Source organism: Somniosus microcephalus, chromosome 25 (assembly GCF_052327205.1).
Source record: "Somniosus microcephalus isolate GS21.2 chromosome 25, FLI_Smic_1.0, whole genome shotgun sequence".
Taxonomy (NCBI): domain Eukaryota; kingdom Metazoa; phylum Chordata; class Chondrichthyes; order Squaliformes; family Somniosidae; genus Somniosus; species Somniosus microcephalus.
Genome location: NC_141011.1, coordinates 32587801 through 32611146, shown reverse-complemented (window position 1 = coordinate 32611146; position 23346 = coordinate 32587801). Strand labels below are relative to the sequence as shown.

General features: G+C 43.4%; 1 protein-coding gene across 4 annotated transcripts in view; it reads left to right on the top strand.

The window, feature by feature from the left end:
* ubr4 (ubiquitin protein ligase E3 component n-recognin 4) overlaps window positions 1-22539 on the top strand; it is a 195760-nt gene extending 173221 nt beyond the window's left edge. For all 4 annotated transcript variants that reach the window (XM_085967122.1, XM_085967121.1, XM_085967120.1 and 1 more), the window contains 9 exons: window positions 2683-2901; window positions 5536-5649; window positions 5759-5901; window positions 12450-12575; window positions 14257-14451; window positions 14532-14756; window positions 20849-20939; window positions 21400-21562; window positions 22106-22539. In XM_085967122.1, coding sequence (XP_085823248.1) covers window positions 2683-2901; window positions 5536-5649; window positions 5759-5901; window positions 12450-12575; window positions 14257-14451; window positions 14532-14756; window positions 20849-20939; window positions 21400-21562; window positions 22106-22170 — 1341 coding nt within the window. In that variant the 3' untranslated portion in view covers window positions 22171-22539. The remainder of the gene's footprint in view (window positions 1-2682; window positions 2902-5535; window positions 5650-5758; window positions 5902-12449; window positions 12576-14256; window positions 14452-14531; window positions 14757-20848; window positions 20940-21399; window positions 21563-22105) is intronic.
* The last annotated feature ends 807 nt before the right edge of the window (window positions 22540-23346 follow it).

The following is a 23346-nucleotide window of genomic DNA, read 5'->3' as shown; positions in this document are numbered from 1 at the left end:
CACTAGTCATCCATCATATGAGATTCCACAACTAAACTCCGTGACTTTGACATCACTTACAGGGGCATCCTAGACAGCATTTAAAAATTAAAAAGCAATAAATCTCAGGGATGAACACTACACTGGAGAGTGGTAAGTGATGTTCGGGACTTAGAGGTGGATAAAGGGTCGGCTGAAAGAGAGGAAGCAGCGGATAGTAGTTGGGAGAATCCAGTGCGCCTGGGGAAATGTGCTAGTGAAGTGCACTGGGGCCCTTAGTGTTTCTGATCTACAGAAATGACTTGGATTTAGAAACATAATGTAAGTTAGTCAAATTCCCAAACAATGCGGAAGTGGTGTCGCAGTTCGGTCTAACTAAGCAGCAACAAAAGGCCGAGACAATACCTGCCAATGAGCAGATCTGGTTGAGTCATTACACAGCAACAATTCACAAAGCCATGCTGAGTTATAGTGACAGTTTTTGAATAGCACATTCCCTCCCCTGAATGTGTTGTTCTTGGAAGCTGGGCAGCACTGACAAGACTGAATTTATTGCCCATCCGTAGTTGCCCTGAGGCCATTAAGCGTCATTCACATAGTGATTAAGCTATGAGGAAAGTATGGAGTCACACGCAGGCCAGGCCAGGTGGGCGGCAAGTTCCCTTTCTTGAAGGGCATTCGTGAACGTTGGGATTTTACTTTCATGGTTATTTTCTAATTCTCGCCCACAAATTACCAGATTTATGGAATTCAATTTCACAACAAGGACAAGGGCAGCAGGCGCATGGGAACACCACCACCTCCAAGTCACACACCATCCTGACTTAGAAGTATATCGCCGATCCTTTATCGTCGCTGGGTCAAAATCCTGGAACTCCCTCCCTAACAGCACTGTGGGAGCACCTTCACCACACGGACTGCAGCGGTTCAAGAAGGTGGCTCACCACCACCTTCTCGAGGGCAATTAGGGATGGGCAATAAACAATGGCCTTGCCAGCGATGCCCATATCCCATAAAACAAATAAATAAAAACTTCCCACGGTGGGATTTGAACTTAACATCTGTGTTGCCAGTCCAGTACCATGACCACTGTATCCATAATGGTATACAAGTAGACTAGAAGTCTGGGGTTCCCCATCTTGAATACTGCATTTCATTCTGGTCACCAAGGAAATGCACGAGCCCTGGAAGCAGTGCAGGGAAGGGTCACAAGGCTAACCTCTTGTGTCAGAGGAATAAGCTATGAGGAAAGTATGGAAAAACTTGGCGTTTTGAGCCTTAATAGAAGGTAAATGAGAGGTATAAGGTACCAAATATAAAGTCTAACTGCAACTGAGACAAGGACATAGGTACAAACTGGTAAAAGGTAAATTCAGGAATGATGTCAGGAAGCACTTCACACAACAGAGTGATCAATAGTCAGAATAGTCTTCATGTAATGTGGGTTGGTGAAGGCAAAAACTGGAGTAATTCAAGAGGCAGTTACAAGCTTAGATGGGGATGGAACGATGAGTTAGAGGTCCTGAATGGGCCATCGCACTCCAATGTTTGAGTTGAACGAGTTCCTGCCAATGTCCTAATGCAGTTCTCAGAAATACAAATTACTGCCATGTTTGTTATTTGCTCTTTACGCTTTTTAAAATGTGGTCACAAGATGTGGATGAGGATGACAAGGCCACGTTCTTTGGCCGTTCTAACTGTCCTGGTGGACCTTTGCGTTGTGCTGCTGCAGTCCTTGATTCTGTTCTGTAGCAGTTGTTTTACAGATGAGTGACATCAGAGGGTATTAAAATTCAACCAGACCGGGGGGATAGTGCATTCCCTCCCCTGAATGTGTTGAGGTTTTACAACAATCCAGCAGCTTTGATGCAGCACGGTGGCATAGTGGTTAGCACTGTTGCCTCACCGCGCCAGGGACCCGGGTTCGAATCCGGCCTCTGGCGACTGTCTGTGTGGAGTTTGCACATTCTCCCCGTGTTTGCGTGGGTTTCCTCCGGGTGCTCCGGTTTCCTCCCACAGTCCAAAGATGTGCGGGTTAGGTTGATTGGCTATGATAAATTGACCCTTAGTGTTAGGGGGATTAAATACGTGGGGTTACGGGGATAGGGTGGGATATGTGTTGGTGTAGGGGTTACGGGGATCGGGTGGGATATGTGTCGGTGCAGGCGCGATAGGCCGAAATGGCCTCTATCTGCACTGTGGGGTTTCTGTGATTTCTGTGATCAATTTTTTGCTAGTGCAAGCCCATAAATTACCAGAGTTTTCACAACTTCCCATGCTGGGATTTGAACTGACGCCCAGTGCCATAACCACTGCGCTACCATAACCCCCGCCCAATTTCTGTTCTAGATGCACTGCACACTGTGTGTTTAGTTGGACCTGTTTTATTTACACAGTTAGTATGGTGCCTGTAAGAGGATTGGGGTGTGGCTTCTTCCACATAATTCCTTGGGATGAGGAGCTTTACCTGAGGGAGAGAACATGAGGATGTGTGGCACTCCAGCTGGTAGTGTGGGGTTGATTACTGTAACTCTGTCAGGAAATGGTAGATAATGGGAGAAGACGTCTGACGAATGGTAAATCATTTCAGGCCTGTTCTGTTAATAATGGCATCTGTTTTGTTGCAAACACTGGAGTCCAGGCTGTTGCTGTGCCCCCGGTAGCATCTCGGAGTAATTTTTCTCTTGCACTTTGTATTATCAGATGTTAATTGGAACAGACTCTATCACAAACCTGCATAAACTGGAGCAGGTTTCCAGTGATGAAGGCATTGGGACCCTTGCAGAAAACCTACTGGAGGCACTGCGGGAGCACCTAGAAGTCAACAGGAAAATTGAAGCAGCGCGAAAGGAGACGCGGGCAGAAAAGAAACGGATGGCAATGGCTATGCGGCAGAAAGCACTGGGCACACTAGGAATGACGGTAAACATTGAATGTGTTTAAAATGAAGTGCATGAGAACAGGGTGGGCACATGGGATTGGAACTACTGCTTGTGTAAACTCCAATACGGCCTGTTTCCATGTTGTACCCACCTATTCCCATGTGCCCACCCTGTTTCCATATCCCTTTATTTCCCTTTCCTTCAACCGCCTGCCTATCCTATTCTTAAATGCTGACATGGTCTCTGTTTCAATCACTAACTCTGGTATTGCATCCTCATAATAGGCAGTATCTGAGTGAATTGCATTGTACTCTCTCAGTTACTTCAACGTCCTATTGTGTGGAGCTCAAAACTGCACACACTACTCCAGCTGTGGTCTCACAATTGCATCTCAACTATTATATTCTATACCTCTTGCCATTAATCGATTATCTTTTTATGGCCTTATCCACTTGTGGTGCTGCTTTTAGTGTCTTGTGAGTCTGAACCTCCAAATCCCTCTGCTCTTTCACATCACCCAGCTTTCCCCTATTCCCAGTATAATTATTAATTGTATTTTTTTAACCGAAATGTACCACCTCACACTTGCTGACATTTAATTCCATCTGCCACTTTTTTTCCCATTCCACCAACTTATCAAAATCCTCTTGCAGCTTCCTTTGATCCTCGGAATTATTCATTATGCCTCCTATTTTAGTACCTTCTGCAAACTTGGGATACCACTCCCTCTACCCCTATATTCAAACTATTGACATACACAGCAAAAAAAAAAGTGGTCCCAGAACTGAACATTGTGGAACACAAGTACCCACGTCCAAACACTGAGAAACTGCCATTAACTCCTGCTCTCTACTTCCTCCTTTCTAACTGGTTTTTAATCCAATTTGCTGCCCATCCCCTAATTCCATGCCCCTTAATCTTCTCCAATAGTTTCCCAGGTGTCAGTTTTGGCTCAATGGTAGCACTCTTGCTTCTGAGTCAAAAGGTTGTGGGTTCAAGCCTCACTACAGGACTTAACACACAATCCAGGCTGACACTCCAGTGCAGCACTGTCGGAGGTGCTGTTTTTTAGACGAGACTTTAAACCGAGAACCCATCTGACCTCTCAGATGGACGTAAAATTCCCAGGGCACTATTCGAACAAGACAGAGGAGTTCTCCTGGTGTCCTGGCCAATATTGATTGCTCAACCAAAATCACAAGCTGTTTAATTGATCATTTATTTCATTGCTGTTTTGACCACATGTTAAAAGTAATTCATTGGCTGTGAATGCTTTGCAACATGTTGAGGTAGTGAAAGGTGCTTTCTAACTGCAAGTTCTTTTCTTCCTGTCTGATACCTTGTCGAAGGCTTTTTGAAAGTCCATGTACACCACATCCACTGCAGTTCCCTATCCATCATATCTGTCACTTCTTCAAAGAACTCGCACAATCCTCCTTTCGGAAATCCATGTTGGTTGCTTCAAATTATTTTCTCATTGTCTAGAAATTTAGTAATTTCATCTTTAGTTAAAGATTCCAAAATCTCCCCTACCATGCATTAAACTAATTGGCCTACACTTAACTGGGTAAATGGGTATTCGTGTTCACTCTCCAGTCCTCCTGCACATAATATATCATTTCTTGGCCTCTACTATTTCTTCCCCCATTTCCCTCGGGATCCTTGGCGTTGTCTTGTCAGGTGCCTGCACTTTACGTTAAATAAAAGGAAAGCATTAGAAAAGTTAGTTATTAAAGATTGTTGGAAAAAATGACATGGGTCTTTAGAATTTGATGAGCTGTGAGCAGGTTACCTCGGCATGCCTTGAGCTCTCACTTTTGGAATTTTAAATTGGTAAATTAAGTGAACAGTAAAACAAGCTATAATCAAGCAAAGCAATCTAACTTCACACACATTCCAAGGCATGTATATAACTAGGTTCTCGCCACACCAGCAATCATTTCAGTCCTCAACTTTACCTTTTGCCAAAGTGCTCTCATCTGTGCAGTGATAATCATGCACGCGTTGCTGATATTTATGTAGCAGATAGTTATTGGATTGACTTAGTCCCCATAATTTTCAAGTGTTGCAGCCCCCAGTTCCTTTATGTTGCTGTAATAACCGCATCATTTAGCATCTTCAGAATTGTACCAAACTAGGTCTTGTAGCTGGTGAGACCAGTGTCTGCTAAACTCTCGAGTGGTGTGAATTAATCAGCTTACGTCTCAGCCACTCTGACTTGAAGAATGGGAGAAGATGATTGGGGAAATAGATTCTTTCTGTAGTAACAGTTAGCGTAACCAAGGTGTGGCATTCACTCTACATGTGGCGATGCTTGAAAGAGTTCACCTTGGAAGCTGGGCAGAAAGAAAATGAAGAAAGTTGTTAGTAGAAAAAAACTAATAACTATAGCATTTTGTCAACTAATATTTATTTTAATTGGGTTCCAGGAAAATCTGTACTGCAGCTTTAAAGCTACTCTATAGTCTTTTTCTTGCATGTGAGAAAATACACCGTTAGCAGTTGAGCACTGACTTGCCTTGATGCGATTCATGTGCTGCTAAAACCAGACTGTTACAGGTGGTCACACCCGTCGCATAAATGCCCCAAATGGCTTATGGGCAAGTCAAGGTCTTTCATTAACGTTTTACATATTTGTTTCTGATCATTCTCATATTTTTATCTCTTTCAACAGACTAATGAGAAAGGTCAGGTGGTCACCACGACAACATTACTGAAGCAAATGGAAGAGCTGATTGAGGAACCAGGTTTGACCTGCTGCATTTGCCGTGAGGGTTATAAATTTCAGGTACACCCACTTTGCCCATGAGAAATGCAATTGCTGTACAGTTTCATGGTATAGATGCCTGCTTTTTAGCCATCACAACAGCATGATCGTTATTCCATCTCTCTTTCAGCCAACCAAAGTGTTAGGAATTTACACCTTCACAAAGCGTGTCGCAATCGAAGAGTTTGAGAACAAACCACGGAAACAGCAGGGTTACAGTACGGTCTCGCATTTCAATATTGTCCACTATGATTGTCACCTTGCTGCAGTCAGGTATTGGTAACCCTGCCCTTTTCACTATTCAGATTGAGAGGTTTTGATATTAAGGAAAGCTATTTCAAATGATGAGCGAGATGATAATTGGAGGGCATAAATTTAAGACCATTACCAAAAGGACAAAAAGGAGAGGTTAGAACGTTTTTTTGTACACAGAGGATTGTTAGGACATGGAATATCTGATCAGCAATCTTGGAAGCAGAATCCATAATAGTGTTCACAAGGGCAGTGGATAATTATTTGAAAGGTTCTGGAGAAAGGGATTAAGTGGAATGGCCTGGATGCTTCGGTCTTCAAGTCCCCCATAGCTGCAGCAGCATTCTTGCACTCATTTAGTGACATGACATTTATTCCGAGAGTGCTGTTATTTAAAAACATCAGGGAGCAGAACGTTGTGTTCCTACACCAGGGGGTACTGGATCACCTGAGCACAGCACATACATGACTAATTGGGCAGGGAGGAGTGATATCATTAAGGGAGCCCACCTAATTTTCTGTTTATTTAAATGAATTGAGCAGGAAAACGGGTGAGCTCCGCCCCACCCAGTTATCCCGCATTCACTACACCTAAGTGATCAATACAGGAAAATCTACCCCAAGTAGTTAGGGATGAAAAAAGGCATTTCACAGAATCACAGAAACCTCACAGTACAGATGGAGGCCATTTCGGCCCATCGAGCCTGCACCGACACATATCCCACCCGATCCCCGTAACCCCTACACCAACACATATCCCACCCTATCCCCGTAACCCCACGTATTTAATCCCCCTAACACTAAGGGTCAATTTTTTTTTTATCATAGCCAATCAACCTAATTTGATCCATCATAGCTCATCCCTTAGTAAATTAACTATATTTTGGTTCTGTACATTGCTGCAATTGTACTTTATAATCATTAGAAAGGTTTTGTTTGCAGATGTTTGAAATAAATATTCTTCCATCTTATGAAAGGATCTGTCCATACTCACATAAGAACATAAGAAATAGGAGCAGGAGTAGGCCAATCGGCCCCTCGAGCCTGCTCCACCATTCAATAAGATCATGGCTGATCTGATCCTAACCGCCAATCCACTATCACAGAACCATCTCCTGAATCTAACAGAATTAGACACACGAAATAGGAGCAGGATCAGGCTACACGGCCCCTGGGCCCGCTCCGCTACCCACAGGGCCATGACCGATCCGAACCTAGACTCGTCCAAATTCCTGCCTGCTCCCCGTAACCCTTTATTCCCTTTACTTCTAGGAAACTGTCTATTTCTGTTTTAAATTTATGTAATGATGTAGCTTCTACAGCTTTTTGGGGCAGCATATTCCATGGACCTACCACCCTCAGTGAAGTAGTTCCTCCTCATCTCAGTTTTGAAAGAGCAGCCCCTTATTCTAAGACTATGCCCCCTAGTTCTAGTTTCACCCATCATCGGGAACATCCTCCCTGCATCCACCCGATCCAACCCCTTCACAATCTTATATGTTTCAATAAGATCGCCTCTCATTCTTCTGAACTCCAATGAGTAGAGTCCCAATCTACTCAACCTCTCCTCATATGTCCATCCCCTCATCCCTGGGATTAACCGAGTGAACCTTCTTTGTACTGACTCGAGAGCAAGTTTGTCTTTTCTTAAGTATGGACACCAAAACTGTATGCAGTATTCCAGGTGCGGTCTCACCAATACCTTGTACAACTGAAGCAATACCTCCCTATTTTTATATTCTATCCCCCTAGCAATGAAAGCCAACATTCCATTGGCCTTCTTAATCACTTGCTGCACCTGCATACTAACCTTTTGAGTTTCGTGCACCAGGACCCCCAGATCCCTTTGTACTTCAGTACTTTCCAGTTTCTTGCCATTAAGATAATAACTTGCTCTACGATTTTTCCTGCCAAAGTGCATAACCTCACACTTTCCAGTATTGTATTCCATCTGCCAAATCTCTGCCCACTTACTTAGCCTGTCTATGTCCCCTTGCAGGTTTTTTATGTCCTCCTCACTCACTACTTTCCCTCCCATCTTAGTATCATCTGCAAACTTTGATATGTTACACTCGGTGCCCTCCTCCAAATCGTTAATATAGATTGTAAAGAGTTGGGGACCCAGCACTGACCCCTGTGGAACACCACTAGTTACTGATTGCCAGTCCGAGAATGAACCATTTATCCCAACTCTCTGCCTTCTGTTAGATAGCCAATCCTCTATCCATGCCAGAATATTACCCCCAATCTTGTGATTTTTTATCTTAAGCAATAATCTTTTGTGTGGCACCTTGTCAAATGCCTTTTGGAAGTCTAAATACACTATGTTCACTGGTTCCCCTTTATCCACCCTATATGTTACTTCCTCAAAGAACTCCAGCAAATTTGTCAAACATGACTTCCCCTTCATAAAACCATGCTGACTTTGTCTTATTAAATTATGATTATCCAAATGTCCTGTTACTGTCTCCTTAATAATGGACTCCAATATTTTACCTACCACAGATGTTAGGCTAACCGGTCTATAGTTTCCAGCCTTCTGTCTACTGCCCTTTTTAAATAAGGGCGTTACATTAGCAGTTTTCCAGTCTGCCGGGACCTTTGCTGAGTCCAGGGAGTTTTGGAAAATTATTACCAATGCATCCACAATCCCTACCGCCACTTCCCTCAAGACCCTAGGATGTAAGCCATCAGGTCCAGGTGATTTATCCGCCTTGAGTCCCATTATTTTACCGAGTACCACTTCCTTAGTGATTTTGATCGTGTTTAGCTCCTCCCCCCCATAGCCCCCTGTTTGTCCAGTGTTGGGATATTCTTAGTGTCTTCTACTGTAAAGACTGATACAAAATATTCATTCAGTGTTTTTGCCATCTCCATATTTCCCACCATTAATTTCCCGGTCTCATCCTCTAAGGGACCAACATTTACTTTAGCCACCCTTTTTCTTTTTATATAACTATAAAAACTCTTACTATCTGTTTTTATATTTTTTGCTAATTTACTTTCATAATCTATCTTCCCCTTAATCAATCTTTTTGTTATTTTTTGCTGTCTTTTAAAGTTTTCCCAATCCTCTATCCTCCCACTAGATTTGGCTACCTTATATGCCCTTGTTTTTAGTCGAATACTATCCTTAATTTCTTTACTTAGCCACGGATGGCTGTCTTTTCTTTTACACCCTTTTCTTCTCAGTGGAATATATATTTTTTGGAAGTTGTAAAATAACTCCTTAAATGTACACCACTGATCATGTATCGTCTTACCCGTTAATCTATTTTCCCAATCCACTCTACTCAATTCCGCGTTCATACCTTCATAGGCTCCTTTATTCAAGCTTAGCACGCTTGTTTGAGATCCAACCTTCTCACCCTCTAATTGAATATGGAATTCAACCATGTTATGGTCACTCATTCCAAGGGGATCCTTTACTAGGACATTTTTAATTAATCCTGTCTCGTTACACAGGACCAGATCTAAGGTTGCTTGCCCCCTGGTTGGTTCAGTTACATACTGCTCAAGAAACCCATCCCTAATACACTCAATGAACTCCTCCTCAAGGCAGCCCTGCCCAATTTGATTTGTCCAATTAATATGATAGTTAAAATCCCCCATAATTATAGATGTTCCCTTATTACAAGCCTCAACTATTTCCTGATTGATACTCCGTTCAACAGAGTTGCAACTGTTCGAAGGCCTATAGACTACGCCCACTAGTGTTTTTTTCCCCTTATTATTCCTTACCTCCACCCAAACTGTTTCATTATCCTGATCTTTTGACCCAATATCATTTCTCTGTATTACAGTGATTCCTTCCTTTATTAACATAGCCACCCCACCTCCCCTTCCTTCCTGCCTGTCCTTCCTGATCGTTAAATAACCTGGTATGTTTAATTCCCAGGCATTGTCACCCTGCAGCCATGTTTCTGTAATGGCCACAAGATCATACCCATATGTAGTTATTTGTGCCATTAACTTGTCTATTTTGTTACGAATGCTACGTGCATTCAGATAGAGAACATTCAAATATGTTTTGTGACACTTAGTTCCTGCTTTTGCCCTTTTTATTACTTTACCTTTTACTCCATACCTTCTGCCCCTTCCTGACACGCTCTGGTTTTTAATTTCCCCACTGCTGCCGAAGTCTATGACCTTCTCTGTTGTCATTTTTATTATTTGCTCTCTAGGAACCTCCCCCCCCCACTAGTTAGTTTAAAGCCCTCTCTACAGCCCTAGTTATATGATCCGCCAGGACTCTAGTCCCAGCACTGGCCAAGTGAAGCCCGTCCCAACGGAACAGCTCCCTCCTGCCCCAGTACTGGTGCCAGTGTCCCAGGAAGCAAAACCCATTTCTCCCACACCAGTCTTTGAGCCACGCATTTAACTCTCTAATTTTATTTGTCCTAGCCAAATTTGCTCGTGGCTCAGGTAATAATCCAGAGATTATTAACCCTTGAGGTTCTGTTTTTTAATTTGACCCCTAGCTGTTCATACTCCTTTAACAGAACCGGCTTCCTAGTCCTATCTACGTCGTTTGTACCAACATGGACCACGACAACTGGATCCACCCCCTCCCACTGCAAGTTTCTTTCCAGCCCAGAGGAGATGTCCTTAACCCTGGCACCGGGTAGGCAACACAACCTTCGGGACTCTCGCTCTCGGCTGCAGAGAACTCTATCTATCCCCCTAATAATACTATCCCCTACCACTACAACATTTCTATTTACTCCCCCCTCTTGAATGGCCCCCCGTTCCACAGTGCTGTGGCCAGGTTGCTCATCCTCCCTGCAGTCCCTGCTCCTGTCCCCACAGGGAGTAAGAACCTCGAACCTGTTGGTCAAGAGCAAGGGCTGCGGCTCCTCCAGCTCTACCTCCTGGATCCCCGTACCTGCCTCACTCGTAGTCACACCGTCCTGTCCCTGACCATGGGCTACATCTGAATTACTTAACTTCATAGGTGTGACCACCTCCTGATACACAGAGTCCAGGTAGTTCTCCCCCTCCCTGATGTGTCGCAGTGTCTGAAGCTCAGACTCCAGCTCATCAACACGGAGCTGGAGTTCCTGTAGCAGCAGACACTTGTCATAGACGTAATCACCGTGAGCCTCAATGGGGTTCACCGGCTCCCACATCTCGCAACAGTAACACATCACCTGCTCCATTCTATGTAATGAATTAAATTTTTTATTGTTAGTTATGGACACCCTCTGCCCGATTTTAGATGCTAGTATCCCCTTTAATTAATTGGATTTAAATTAAATCAATCCCTCTAGTTACACCAGTTTAATGGTTTACCAACAGTCACTCTGCACCAGAAAGGCCTTGGTACACCACAGCAACCGTAAAAACTATAAACCACAGACTTAAAGTTTTAAAACGAGAGAAATACTCCAACCAATCACCTACCTGTTTTGTGGTGACGTCACACCTTGAATACTTTTTACCCCTCTCCTTGCCTGAGATTGGAGATTGGTACGCCTACCTGAGCCTCTGGGGCCTCTTGTAGTCGCTCTGCCGCGCTGCTCCGCCTCCACCCGCTGCCGATGCCGCACTGAGGCCTACCTGAGCCTCTGGGGCCTCTTGTAGTCGCTCTGCCGCGCTGCTCCGCCTCCACCCGCTGCCGATGCCGCACTGAGGCCTACCTGAGCCTCTGGGGCCTCTTGTAGTCGCTCTGCCGCGCAGCTCCGCCTCCACCCGCTGCCGATGCCGCACTGAGGCCTACCTGAGCCTCTGGGGCCTCTTGTAGTCGCTCTGCCGTGCTGCTCCGCCTCCACCCGCTGCCGATGCCGCACTGAGGCCTACCTGAGCCTCTGGGGCCTCTTGTAGTCGCTCTGCCGCGCTGCTCCGCCTCCATCCGCTGCCGATGCCGCACTGAGGCCTACCTGAGCCTCTGGGGCTTTTATAGTCGCTCTGCTTCGCCTCCACCCGCTGCCGATGCCGCACTGAGGCCCACCTGAGCCTCTGGGGCCTGTTGTAGTCGCTCTGCCGCGCTGCTCCGCCTCCACCCGCTGCCGATGCCGCACTGAGGCCCACCTGAGCCTCTGCGGCCTCTTGTAGTCACGCTGCTCCGCCTCCACCCACTGCCGATGCCACACTGAGGCCTACCTGAGCCTCTGGGGCCTCTTGCTAAAAAATCTCCCATGGCATGGTTCACAGGTAGTATGGAGTCAGGTAGATGATTTTTAGCTATAAGGTGGAGCTCTGTTTAAGTTCGCCTCCTTTAAAGCCTCTGTTCAAGTACTCCATAGGAACAGGCAAATCCAGATAATTGTGACTTTCCAAATTCCTGAGAACCATTGTAGCGCTTTATAAATTCCAGGCTCAAGATCAAGAGAACCTAGTATTAAATGACTGGTTTTCCTTTTTTTAATGATTGTTTTACATCTGTAACAAAGTGTAACAGATACACAGTAGATGTAAGAGTTATATATAATTCACAAACTTCTAATTAAGTCAACACTGTGATTTACCAGCGGATTTTACTAGCCCTGTGAGATTGGTTTCAATAATTTATGCTGGTTACCCATGTACCTGCTAATGATCTGGCTGATTATAGTGAGTTATTCCTTTAGGCTGGCACGTGGACGGGAGGAGTGGGAAAGTGCTGCGTTACAGAATGCAAACACCAAGTGTAATGGATTGCTTCCCGTGTGGGGTCCACATGTACCTGAATCGGCATTTGCTACATGTTTGGCAAGGTAAGAGATTTCATTTAAACACGGGATATAAGCTATGAGATCCTTCATTCTGAAATATTCCCTGTAATTCAAACCGGGGGAGTGAAGAACTTGGGAACTGAGGGAACAATGTGGAAATTTGCTGATGATGCCATATTTTGGGGGAAATGTGGCAAATTATGAAGCAGGTTGTGAAAAATAACCACAACAGGACATAGAGAGGCTGGCAGGATGGGCATAGAGGCAGCAGATGCAGTTCAATTTAGAAAAATGTAAAGTCATATATTTTGCAACTAAGATTAGACAATGAAAATACACGTTAAATGGTGAGCTTTTACATGGAGGAGGTGGGCAGAGAGTTTTTGGTGTTCAGGTACACCAGTCATCTTTTTTAAAAAGGCAGTTGGAATCCTTGGTTTATTTGGAGGCAGAGATTACAAAAGCAAGGAGCTAATGTTGAACTTGTAAAAGACCTTTGTTAGACAATGACATGAATCAGTCATTCATGAAAGAAAGACTTATGAAATAATACTGAGCGGCCTGCGGGTGGCGCTGTCCAGGGAGAGTATAAATACTCGGGCATGGGCCCAGCTTGTGCAGGACACTCTTAACAGGAACTAGTGAAGGACACAAACTAGACCTCCATGTTGTAAAACAGTCGATTAACGCTTTGTTTAACGCTTAGACCAAGTGCCTAGTTTTCTTACGTCAGACAACATTTGGAACATTTTGTGTCATTTTGGGCACAATACAGAAAGGATATAAAAGCAAAGAAATTTGCAGTTTAGATTCACTAGGATGTTACCAGGGTTGCAGAGTCAAACTTGAGAAGTTGGAGCTTAAGTGATGACCTGATAAGAGTTTTGATATGGTAACTAGTTGTGGACTGTTTCCACTGGTTGGCTGGAAGGTAACAAGAGAGGGTAAATTTAAAATGCTAACAAAAAGAAATAAAAGGAAGATTAGGGAAAAAAAATGTCTTTACACAGCAGAATGTGGGATTCTCTGCCACAAACCCTTGTTAAAAGAGATTTCATTAACTTTTAAAAAGCAATTAGATAGTTACTTGAAAAAGAAAGAAGAACTTGCATTTATAAAGCACCTTTCACAATCTCAGTATACCCAAGGAGCTTCACAGCCAGTTAATTACTATTGAAACATAGTCATTTGCAAACAGAAGAGGCAGCCAATTTCCACACAGCAAAGTCCCTACAAATAGCAGCGAGATAAGTGCCTAGTTAACCTGGTTTGGTGATGGCTGAGGGATACATTTTGGAAAACTCCCTTGCTCTTCCAATAATGCAATGTGATATCTTAATCTGCCTGAATAGGCAGGTGGAGCTTGATTTAACGTCACATCTGAACAACAGGACCTCCAACAATGCAGCAATGTCTCAGTACTGCACCTTTGTTTCAGCCTAGATTATGTGCTTAATTCTCTGGAGTGAGACTTGAACACTTAACCTCCTGACTCGGGCAAGAGTGTTACCATTGGGCCAAGCTGACACTTTTAGGAATATTAAAAGTGTGAAGAGTGAGCAGGATATTGGGATTAGACAAGGTGGCCCATGGAGAAAAACAGGCACAGACTTGAGCCACATGGCCTGTTTCTGTGTTGTAACATTCTAAGATCCATTCAGATGTTTGGCATGGTAGTTAAGTTCCTTGGTGGTATATTAGATGACCTTGTTTCTGATTTCAGGCACAATACATACTTGCAAGAGTGCACAGGCCAGCGTGAACCCACCTACCAGCTAAACGTTCATGATATTAAACTACTCTTCCTGCGTTTTGCAATGGAGCAGTCATTCAGTGTTGATACTGGTGGAGGAGGCAGAGAGAGTAACATCCATCTCATCCCATACATAATGCATACAGTCCTTTATGTTCTTAACACGTAAGTATAGTAAATTCCTCATTGAATGATCATACTTTCATGAACTGTAAGCACATTGATGTTTCTCAATCATATCACAGGACCCGGGCAACGTCCCGAGAGGAGAAGAACCTACAGAGTTTCTTGGAACAGCCAAAGGAGAAATGGGTTGAAAATGCTTATGAGGTGGATGGAGCACACTATTTCACAGTCCTGGCATTGCACATTTTTCCACCTGAGAAATGGAAAGCTATCCGTGTTGATTTTCTCAAACGTCTCCTAGTCACCACCCAAGCAAGGAAAACATCACCGAGCGGCTGCAACAAGTAAGAGAATCAACAGAGAGCCAGCAAAGTCTGTGCTTTTGTGACTAGCAAATGTATTAGTATAAAGGAGTGTCTACACAGAATATTTAATGTAGGCATCATATGATCCTCATCAAACCAGAAACGTGTGATCTGAGAGAACCTTTCCAGCACACATTGTTATAATCCAAAAGTTACATTTTTCCTCTTTAATTCGATCTCCACATATACTTAGGAATTAGCATCATCCCCTTGAGGAAAATGACACGAGCTTTGTCTCCTTAAAGACGACATGATCCTCGGTCTGAGGCAGACATCAGGCCAATTTTGATTCTGGTGGCATTTGGTATTTTTGCATATTGCTAATTTTGGAGTCTCTCTTCAATCCTTTGGAGGGTAGGAAGAATGTTTCTCGAGCTACTTTTCATGAAAGCATATTCCGTTGTCCTTTGTCTCAACATACTGTAAGAAATCACACAACACCAGGTTATAGTCCAACAGCTTTATTTGAAATCACAAGCTTTCAGAGCGCTGCTCCTTCGTCAGGTGAAGTGACAAAGGAGCAGCGCTCCGAAAGCTTGTGATTTCAAATAAAGCTGTTGGACTATAACCTGGTGTTGTGTGATTTCTTACATTTGTCCACCCCAGTCCAACACCGGCATCTCCACACCTCAACATACTGTAGATATAGCACTAATGCAGACTGAGCCCAGTAGAATTTAATCCAGCATAAGAACAAGAGGAAATTCCTTCGAAGCCTCTCTACAGTTAACTCTCCCATCGAAGCCTCAGTAAATGAACTTTTCCATCGAAGCTCTTCCCCAGTAAATGAACTCTCCCATCGAAGCCCATCCCCAGTATATGAACTCTTCCATCGAAGCTCTTCCACAGTAAATGAACGCTCCAGTCGAAGCCCTTCCCCCAGTATATGAACTCTTCCATCGAAGCTCTTCCACAGTAAATGAACGCTCCAGTCGAAGCCTTTCCCCCAGTATATGAACTCTCCCATCGAAGCCCTCCCCAGTAAATGAACTCTCCCATCGAAGACCTCCCCAGTAAATAAACTCTCCCATCGAAGCCCTTCCCCAGTAAATGAACTCTTCTGTCGAAGCCCTCCCCAGTAAATGAACTCACCCATTGAAGCCCCTCCCCAGTAAATGAACTCTCCCATCGAAGCCCATCCCCAGTAAATGAACTCTTCCATCGAAGCCCTTCCCCAGTAAATGAACTCACCCATCGAAGCCCTTCCCCCAGTAAATGAACTCTTCCATCGAAGCCCTTCCCCAGTAAATGAACTCTCCCATCGAAGCCCATCCCCAGTAAATGAACTCTTCCATCGAAGCCCCGCCCCAGTAAATGAACTCTTCCATCGAAGCCCTTCCCCAGTAAATGAACTCTCCCATCGAAGCCCTTCCCCAGTAAATGAACTCTTCCATCGAAGCCCATCCCCAGTAAATGAACTCTTCCATCGAAGCCCTTCCCCAGTAAATGAACTCTCCAATCGAAGCCCCGCCCCAGTAAATGAACTCTCCCATCGAAGCCCTTCCCCAGTAAATGAACTCTCCCATCGAAGCCCTTCCCCAGTAAATGAACTCTCCCATTGAAGCCCATTTCTCTGCTACATTAACTCTCATCATGGCATCGAATTATATTTTGAACATACCAAGCGTCTTCCCCTTTATTACTTTGCTCAGTAGATTATTTTAAACATTCATCGTTCTGCGTAAAGAAGATTTTCCAGATATTAAATTTACTTTTCACTCATTTTCATTTGTGCCCTCTGGCCTGTGCTGTTTTGTATACTTCGAAATAATATAGATTTATCTGATCTATACTATTATATACTTAAATCATACCTTCATAGAAACTTACTGCACAGAAAGAGGCCATTCGGCCCGTCGTGCCTGTGCTGGCTCTTTGAAAGAGCCGTCGTGCTCAGTCCCACTCCCCCGCATTTTGTCCGTAACTCTGAGAGTTCCTCATCCTCGAGAACCCGTCCAACTCCCTCTTAAACTGGTGGAAGCCGATTCCATAAATAATTTTTTCAGGTAGAGCGTTCCAGATCCCGACAACTCTCAGTGCAAAAAATTCTCATCCTTCCTTTAAATATTTTGCCAATGATTTTAAATCTCTGACCTCTGGTTATTGACCCACTCGCCAGAGGGAATAGTTTTTCTCTCTCTAATCTATCAAAACCTCTCATCATCTTGAAAACCCCTATTAGGTCACCTCTTAACCTTCTCTGTTCCAAGGAGAACAGGCCTAACTTTTCCAACCTCTCCTCATAACTGAACTAACCATGGTAACCTCTTGCTAAACCTCCTCTGCACCCTTTCTAAGGCCTTTACATCTTTCCTAAAGTGTCCAGAATTGTTCACAATATTCTATTCCTCTATTTATAAACCCAAGTAACTATACGCTTTTTAACCACCTCATCAACTTGCCCTGCCACCTTTAAGGATTTGTGTATATGGACACCAAGGTCTCTCTGCTCATCTATACTTTTCAAAATCATGCCATTTATAGTGTACTGTCTTTCCATATTAGTCCTCCCAAAGTGCATCACTTCTTACTTCTCTACATTGAACTCCATCTGCCATGCTTCTGCCCATTTCACCATCCTGTCAGTGTCATCCTGAAGTCTACAACAATCCTCATCACTATCTACTACATTGCCAAGTTTCATATCATTTGAAAACTTTAAAATGCTGCTCTCTACACTCAAACCTAGATCATTTATACAAATTTAAAAGAATAATGGACCCCAAACTGACTCTTGCAAATCATCTACCAATCTGAAAAGTATCCATCCACCACCACCCTCTGCTTGCTGTCACTGAGCCAATTCCATATCCATTATCCCCTTAATTTCATGGGCTTCCATCTTCTTAACAAGCCTCCTGTGTGGCACTTTGTCAAATGCCTTCCGAAAGTCCATATATACAATATCTGCTGAACTACCTTGATCAACCTTTTCTGTTACCTCATCAAATAATTCAGTCAAGTTAGTCAGACACGATTTGTCTTTAACAAATCCATGCTGGCTCTCCTTGATTAACCCATGCCTTACCAAATGAGGCCCTTTGTCTTTAATAAATGGTATAGATAAGTTTACTTGTATCTTCTCTCATGATTAGACTGGACAATTGGCACTCTGAACAGGAGCCGGATCCAGCTACATGGATGAACCCTCCACTTGAGGTGGTATTGATCTGTTGAGATGGCCAGGATATGAGCTTGCTAGAGAGCTAAAGTGCAGGGTCTTGTCAATCTAGACAGTTTGTTTCCTTTGGTAATGACACTTTAGGAAAACCCATTTCTAAGCAGCTGTTAAGAAATTGGATGGTGAGTGCAGCTTTCTTCATTCCCCCTGGCAGGACACAGGAACACAGTAGAAAGTTAAAGCTTCTTAGGCCAATGTGAAGGGTTCCTTTTGAAGCCAGTTGAAACGCAGCAACCTTTCATTAAACATTATTGCTTTGGCAGGTGAGGACAATAAGTGTTTTGACACTGCTGTGTGCAAGCTGGTCTGAATAAGTAGGTCCCCAGAGACCCAACACCTGTTTTTGTGCTACTTTCATATATTTCCTGATTGAAAGAAGTTCAGCTTCACATACCCACCCTTCTCGTATTCTGTCTGAAGAAGCGTGGCTGGATATTTGTGTTTTACAATTTCACTGTTGAATAGAAAAGAAAGAGATTGCATTTATATAGCACCTTTAACATCCTTCAGTATGCCACAAAGCACTTTACAGCCAATTAATTCGTTTTGACGTGTAGCCATTGTTTTGTAGGCAAATTCGACAGCCAATTTGCGCACAGCAAGGTCCCACAAATAGCAGAGAGATAAATGGCCAGTTAAATCTATTTTGGTGGTGGTAGTTGAAGGGTACATATTGGCCAGAACACCAAGAGAACTCCATGCTCCTCTTCAACTAGTGCCATGGGATCTTTTACAGCCACCTGAACAGATATACGGGCCTTGGCTTAACACCTCATCCAAAATAATACAGTACTCCCTCAAGATTGCACTGCAGCGTTAGCCTAGATAATCATAGAATCATACAGCACAGAAGGAGGCCATTCAGCCCATTGGGTCTGTGCCGGCTCTTTGAAAGAGCTATCCAATTAGTCCCACACTCCTGCTCTTTCCCCATAGCCCTACAGTTTTTTTCCCCATCTCAAGTACATATCCAATTCCCTTTTAAAGTTATAACTGAATTTGCTTCCACCGTCCTTTCAGGTAGTGCATTCCAGATCGTCATAACTCACTGCATAAAAAGAATTTTCCTCATTTCCCCCCTGGAATTTTTGCCAATTATTTTAAATCTGTGTCGCCTGGTTACTGACCCTCCTGCCACTGAAAACAGTTTCTCTTCATTTACTCTTATCAAAACCCTTTATAATTTTGAACAGCTCTATTAAATCTCCTCTTAACCTTCTCTGCTCTAAGGAGAACAATTCCAGCTTCTCACAGAAATCACAGAATCACAGAAACCCCACAGTGCAGATAGAGGCCATTTCGGCCCATCGAGCCTGCACCGACACATATCCCACCCGATCCCCGTAACCCCACGTATTTAATCCCCCTAACACTAAGGGTCAATTTATCATAGCCAATCAACCTAACCCGCACATCTTTGGACTGTGGGAGGAAACCGGAGCACCCGGAGGAAACCCATGCAAACACGGGGAGAATGTGCAAACTCCACACAGACAGTCACCCGAGGCCGGATTCGAACCCGGGTCCCTGGCGCTGTGAGGCAACAGTGCTAACCACTATGCCACCGTGCTGCCCAGTCTCTAGTCTCTCCGTGTAACTGAAGTCCTGCATCCCTTGCACCATTCTTGTAAATCTCTCTGCACCCTCTCTAAGGCCTTGACATCCTTCCTAAAGTGTGGTGCCCAGAATTGGACACAATACTCCAGCTGGGGCCTAACCATAAAGGTTTAGCCTAATTCCCTGGCCTTTGTACTCTCTGCCTCTATTTATAAAGCCAAGGATCCAGTGTGCATTTTTAACAGTCTTCTCAACTTGTCCTGCCACTTTCAAAGATTTGTGTACATACACCCCCAGGTCTCTCTGTTCCTGCACCCCCTTTATAATTATACCATTTAGTTTATAGTGCCTCACCTCATTCTTCCTACCAAAATGCATCTCTTCCCTGTGTTAAATTGCATTGAACTCCATCTGCCATGCTTCTGCCTATTTCACCATCCTGTCTGTGTCGTCCTGAAGTCTACAACAATCCTCATCACTATATACTACATTGTCCGATCATAACTTGTTGCGTAAAAAAATTCTCTTCATCTTCCCCCTGTATTTTTTGCCAATTATCTTAAATCTGTGTCCTCTGGTTACTGACCCTCCTACCACTGGAAACGGTTTCTCCCTATGTACTCTTTCAAAACCCCTCATAATTTTGAACAACTCTGTTAAATCTCCTCTTAACCTTCTCTGCTCTAAGGAGAACAAATACAGCTTCTCTCGTCTCCCCACATAACTGAAGCCCCTCCCTCATCCCTGGTACCTTTCTAGGCCTAACCAATGATTTATAAAGGTTTAGCATAACCTCATTGCTTTTGTACGCTATGCCTCTATTTATAATGCCAAGGATCCCATATGCTTTTGTAACAGCCTTTTTTATGTGTTGAAGTCCTGGAGTGGGGTTTGGACCCTTTGGTCTTCTGACTCGAGAGCAAGAATGCTACCACTGAGCTAAACTCTCATTTAATTTTATTACTGTAATATTTCTGTACTCTTTTGGTTATTTGTTTTCCGCTGCTTGCGTCTCTGAGCAATGTAGTGAAGGTCTGGTTGAAGTCAATAGAGTAGTGTGGAGAAAGATCACTTGATTGCCGAGGACACGAATATTCTTAAACGGAAAGTGTTACTGGTGATGCCAATTATTATGGATTTTATTAATTTTATGTGGAGGTTGAATTTCTTCCAAAGAATAAGGCAGACTGCATGTACCTACAGTAAACAATATATTGGTAGTCATTCTACTCTTCTCGTCTCCTAAGCACTAAAAATTAAAATTACGTCTGTTAGAGCAATTTGCATAATGCTGTAAGTGACCTTTTTTTTGATGAAATGTCTTGATTTTCAGATTGTCTGACAAGTCTGTGAAGGAATACTCTGTGTACCGCCCTGTACTGCTCTGCTGGGGATTAGTGGAGCTTATCTATGGAATATTTAAGGTATGATGTAAGTTGGGGGAGGCACCAGACACGTTGCCCTGGCCTGTTGTGCATAGATTGAGCACCAAACTCTGCTGTGATGGAGCTCAGTGATTCAGCTAACTGAGCTGTGATTATTTCAAATCGTCAGTTTCCCCAAACAAATCTTTTGTGTAACAGAAGTTGAAATTGAAGCAAATTAGTTCCCACAGTTTTAACTCCAAATTGGAAATGCAATCAGTGAGGACAATGGTGTATGTTGTGTGATACCAGGTTTGAGTTGAGTGATAGAGGTTGGAATGAGATAGGCTATGTAACCCTCTGTGTATGCTCATTCATTTTACATCTAATGCCACTTGATGTTTTTCTCTAAGTTGCAAGTTTTCTGTGTATCTGCATCATCATAAACAACCATATTGTTCACACATTTACTGCGTTCTACAGTTGTGTTCTGAAGTCTTTTTCTACTTTGCCACAACAGAAGGTTCCTACGAGTAACACAGAGGGTGGCTGGTCCTACTCTCTCGCCGAATACATTCGACACAATGACATGCCAATCTATGAGGCAACAGACAGATCTCTCAAAACTTTCCAGGATGAATTCATGCCTGCTGAGTCCTTTGCTGAATTCCTAGATGTTGCAGGTTAGTATTTAAATAAATACTGTCCATTCATTGCCTTCCTCCACCCCAGTATAAAACAACTGCAAACCTTTCTCCCAAAGCAGCCAGGTAGTTAAAATTGCCTCTACTAACTGCTTCTGAGGCAGAACTGCTAAGCCCTCAAATGCACATTCTGCCCAAGACATTTGTCATGAACGTTGTCTCCACTGCTGGATACCAGCACCAGGAGATGATCTTCATTATTCAATTGAATCCCGGACAAAAGAGTTTGAATCTCAGGCTTTACTTTTGGATTCTCTTTCCTGTCTGGGTGAGACTCTAAATAGAATTCTGTGTTCCAGTCAGGTGTTGCATCTCTACAACGAGAAGTATTGTAACTGAAAGATCAGGCCTGTCTTCTGTCCCTTGGTGTTAGGGCAGACTTGCTTTATCACGCCTCCCAAAAATATCTCAAAGCACTTTTCAAACAATGAATGACTTTTACTTGCAGCGGTGCTTGTTATGTAGGCAAAATCCCACAATGGCCACTTAATCTATGATTCCTGTTGTGTTCACTTTCTTTAGGTCTCTTAACAGATGTTGAAGATCCTGACAACTTCCTGAAAGACCTTCTTAACTCTGTCCCCTAAAATGTTCCAAGTTCATCTGCTCAAAAACAAAGCAAATATTTAACTGTACTCTTAGAAATCCTGTTTTTGCATTTTCACTCTTACAAAGCAGTTGAAATTAATTTCAGCCTCAATTCTGCAGCAACCCTTATTTAGTTACTGCTTCTTTTTGTGTGTGAACATTCTGAATTTAAGATTTTAACGTACATGTGTACAGAGGAATAGTACTGGAATCGTCATTTAACCTGACTGATTGCATGGAGTACAATTGGTTTAATTTCCTGTTTTGTTCTTGTATCCAGTACGTCACTGTAACATGTCACGTATTTAAATGTTGTGCTAAAGCTCTGGTTCACTATTACATCCAATAAAGTTAAATCATGATCCTTCTCTTGATGTCAATCTATAATGTGATTTAATGTTGAAACACAGGCTAACCTTGTCCAGCTCCACCTCACATTAGAGCTTCTGTAGAATTATTTGTATGTTGCACAGTAAATGGCAAAGTTATTTTTCACTAGCCCAGCAAACAAAAATCTTCAAATGAAAAATGTTGAAATTGATATTAAATGCTGAGATATTAATGCATCAGGTACAGTAGTAACCTTCACTAGAAATGGTGCTAGTGGATGGATTCACTAAAAACGTTTTTAAAAATAGCTGGCTGGGTTAGTGTCCCATTTGAAATGTTCACAATTGAAGACATTGGCTGCTTGGTTAGAATGTAACAACACTTGTGAAACATTTATATAGCAACTTTAACATAGTAAAAAATCCCACGGTCCTTCACAGGAGCGTCATCAGACGTAATTTGGTACCAAGCCACATAAGGAGATATTAGGACAGGTGACCAGAAGCTTGGTCAGCGGTAGGTTTTATGGAGCATCTTCAAGAAGGAGAGTTAGAGATGTGGTGAGGTTTAGGGAGGGAATTCCAGAACTATGGGGCAAGGGAGCTGAAGGCACAGCCACCAATGGAGGGGCAAAGGAAATCGAGGATGCACAAGAGGCCAGAATTGGAGGAACGCAGAGTTCTTGGAGGGTTGTAGGGCTGGAGGAAGTTAGAGATAGGGAGGGGCAAGGCTATGGAGGGATTGAAAGCAAGGATGAGAATTTTAAATTTGAGGCATTGCTGGACCGGGAGCCAGTGGAGGTCAGCGAGCACAAAGGTGATGGGTGAACGGGACTTGCTGCGAGT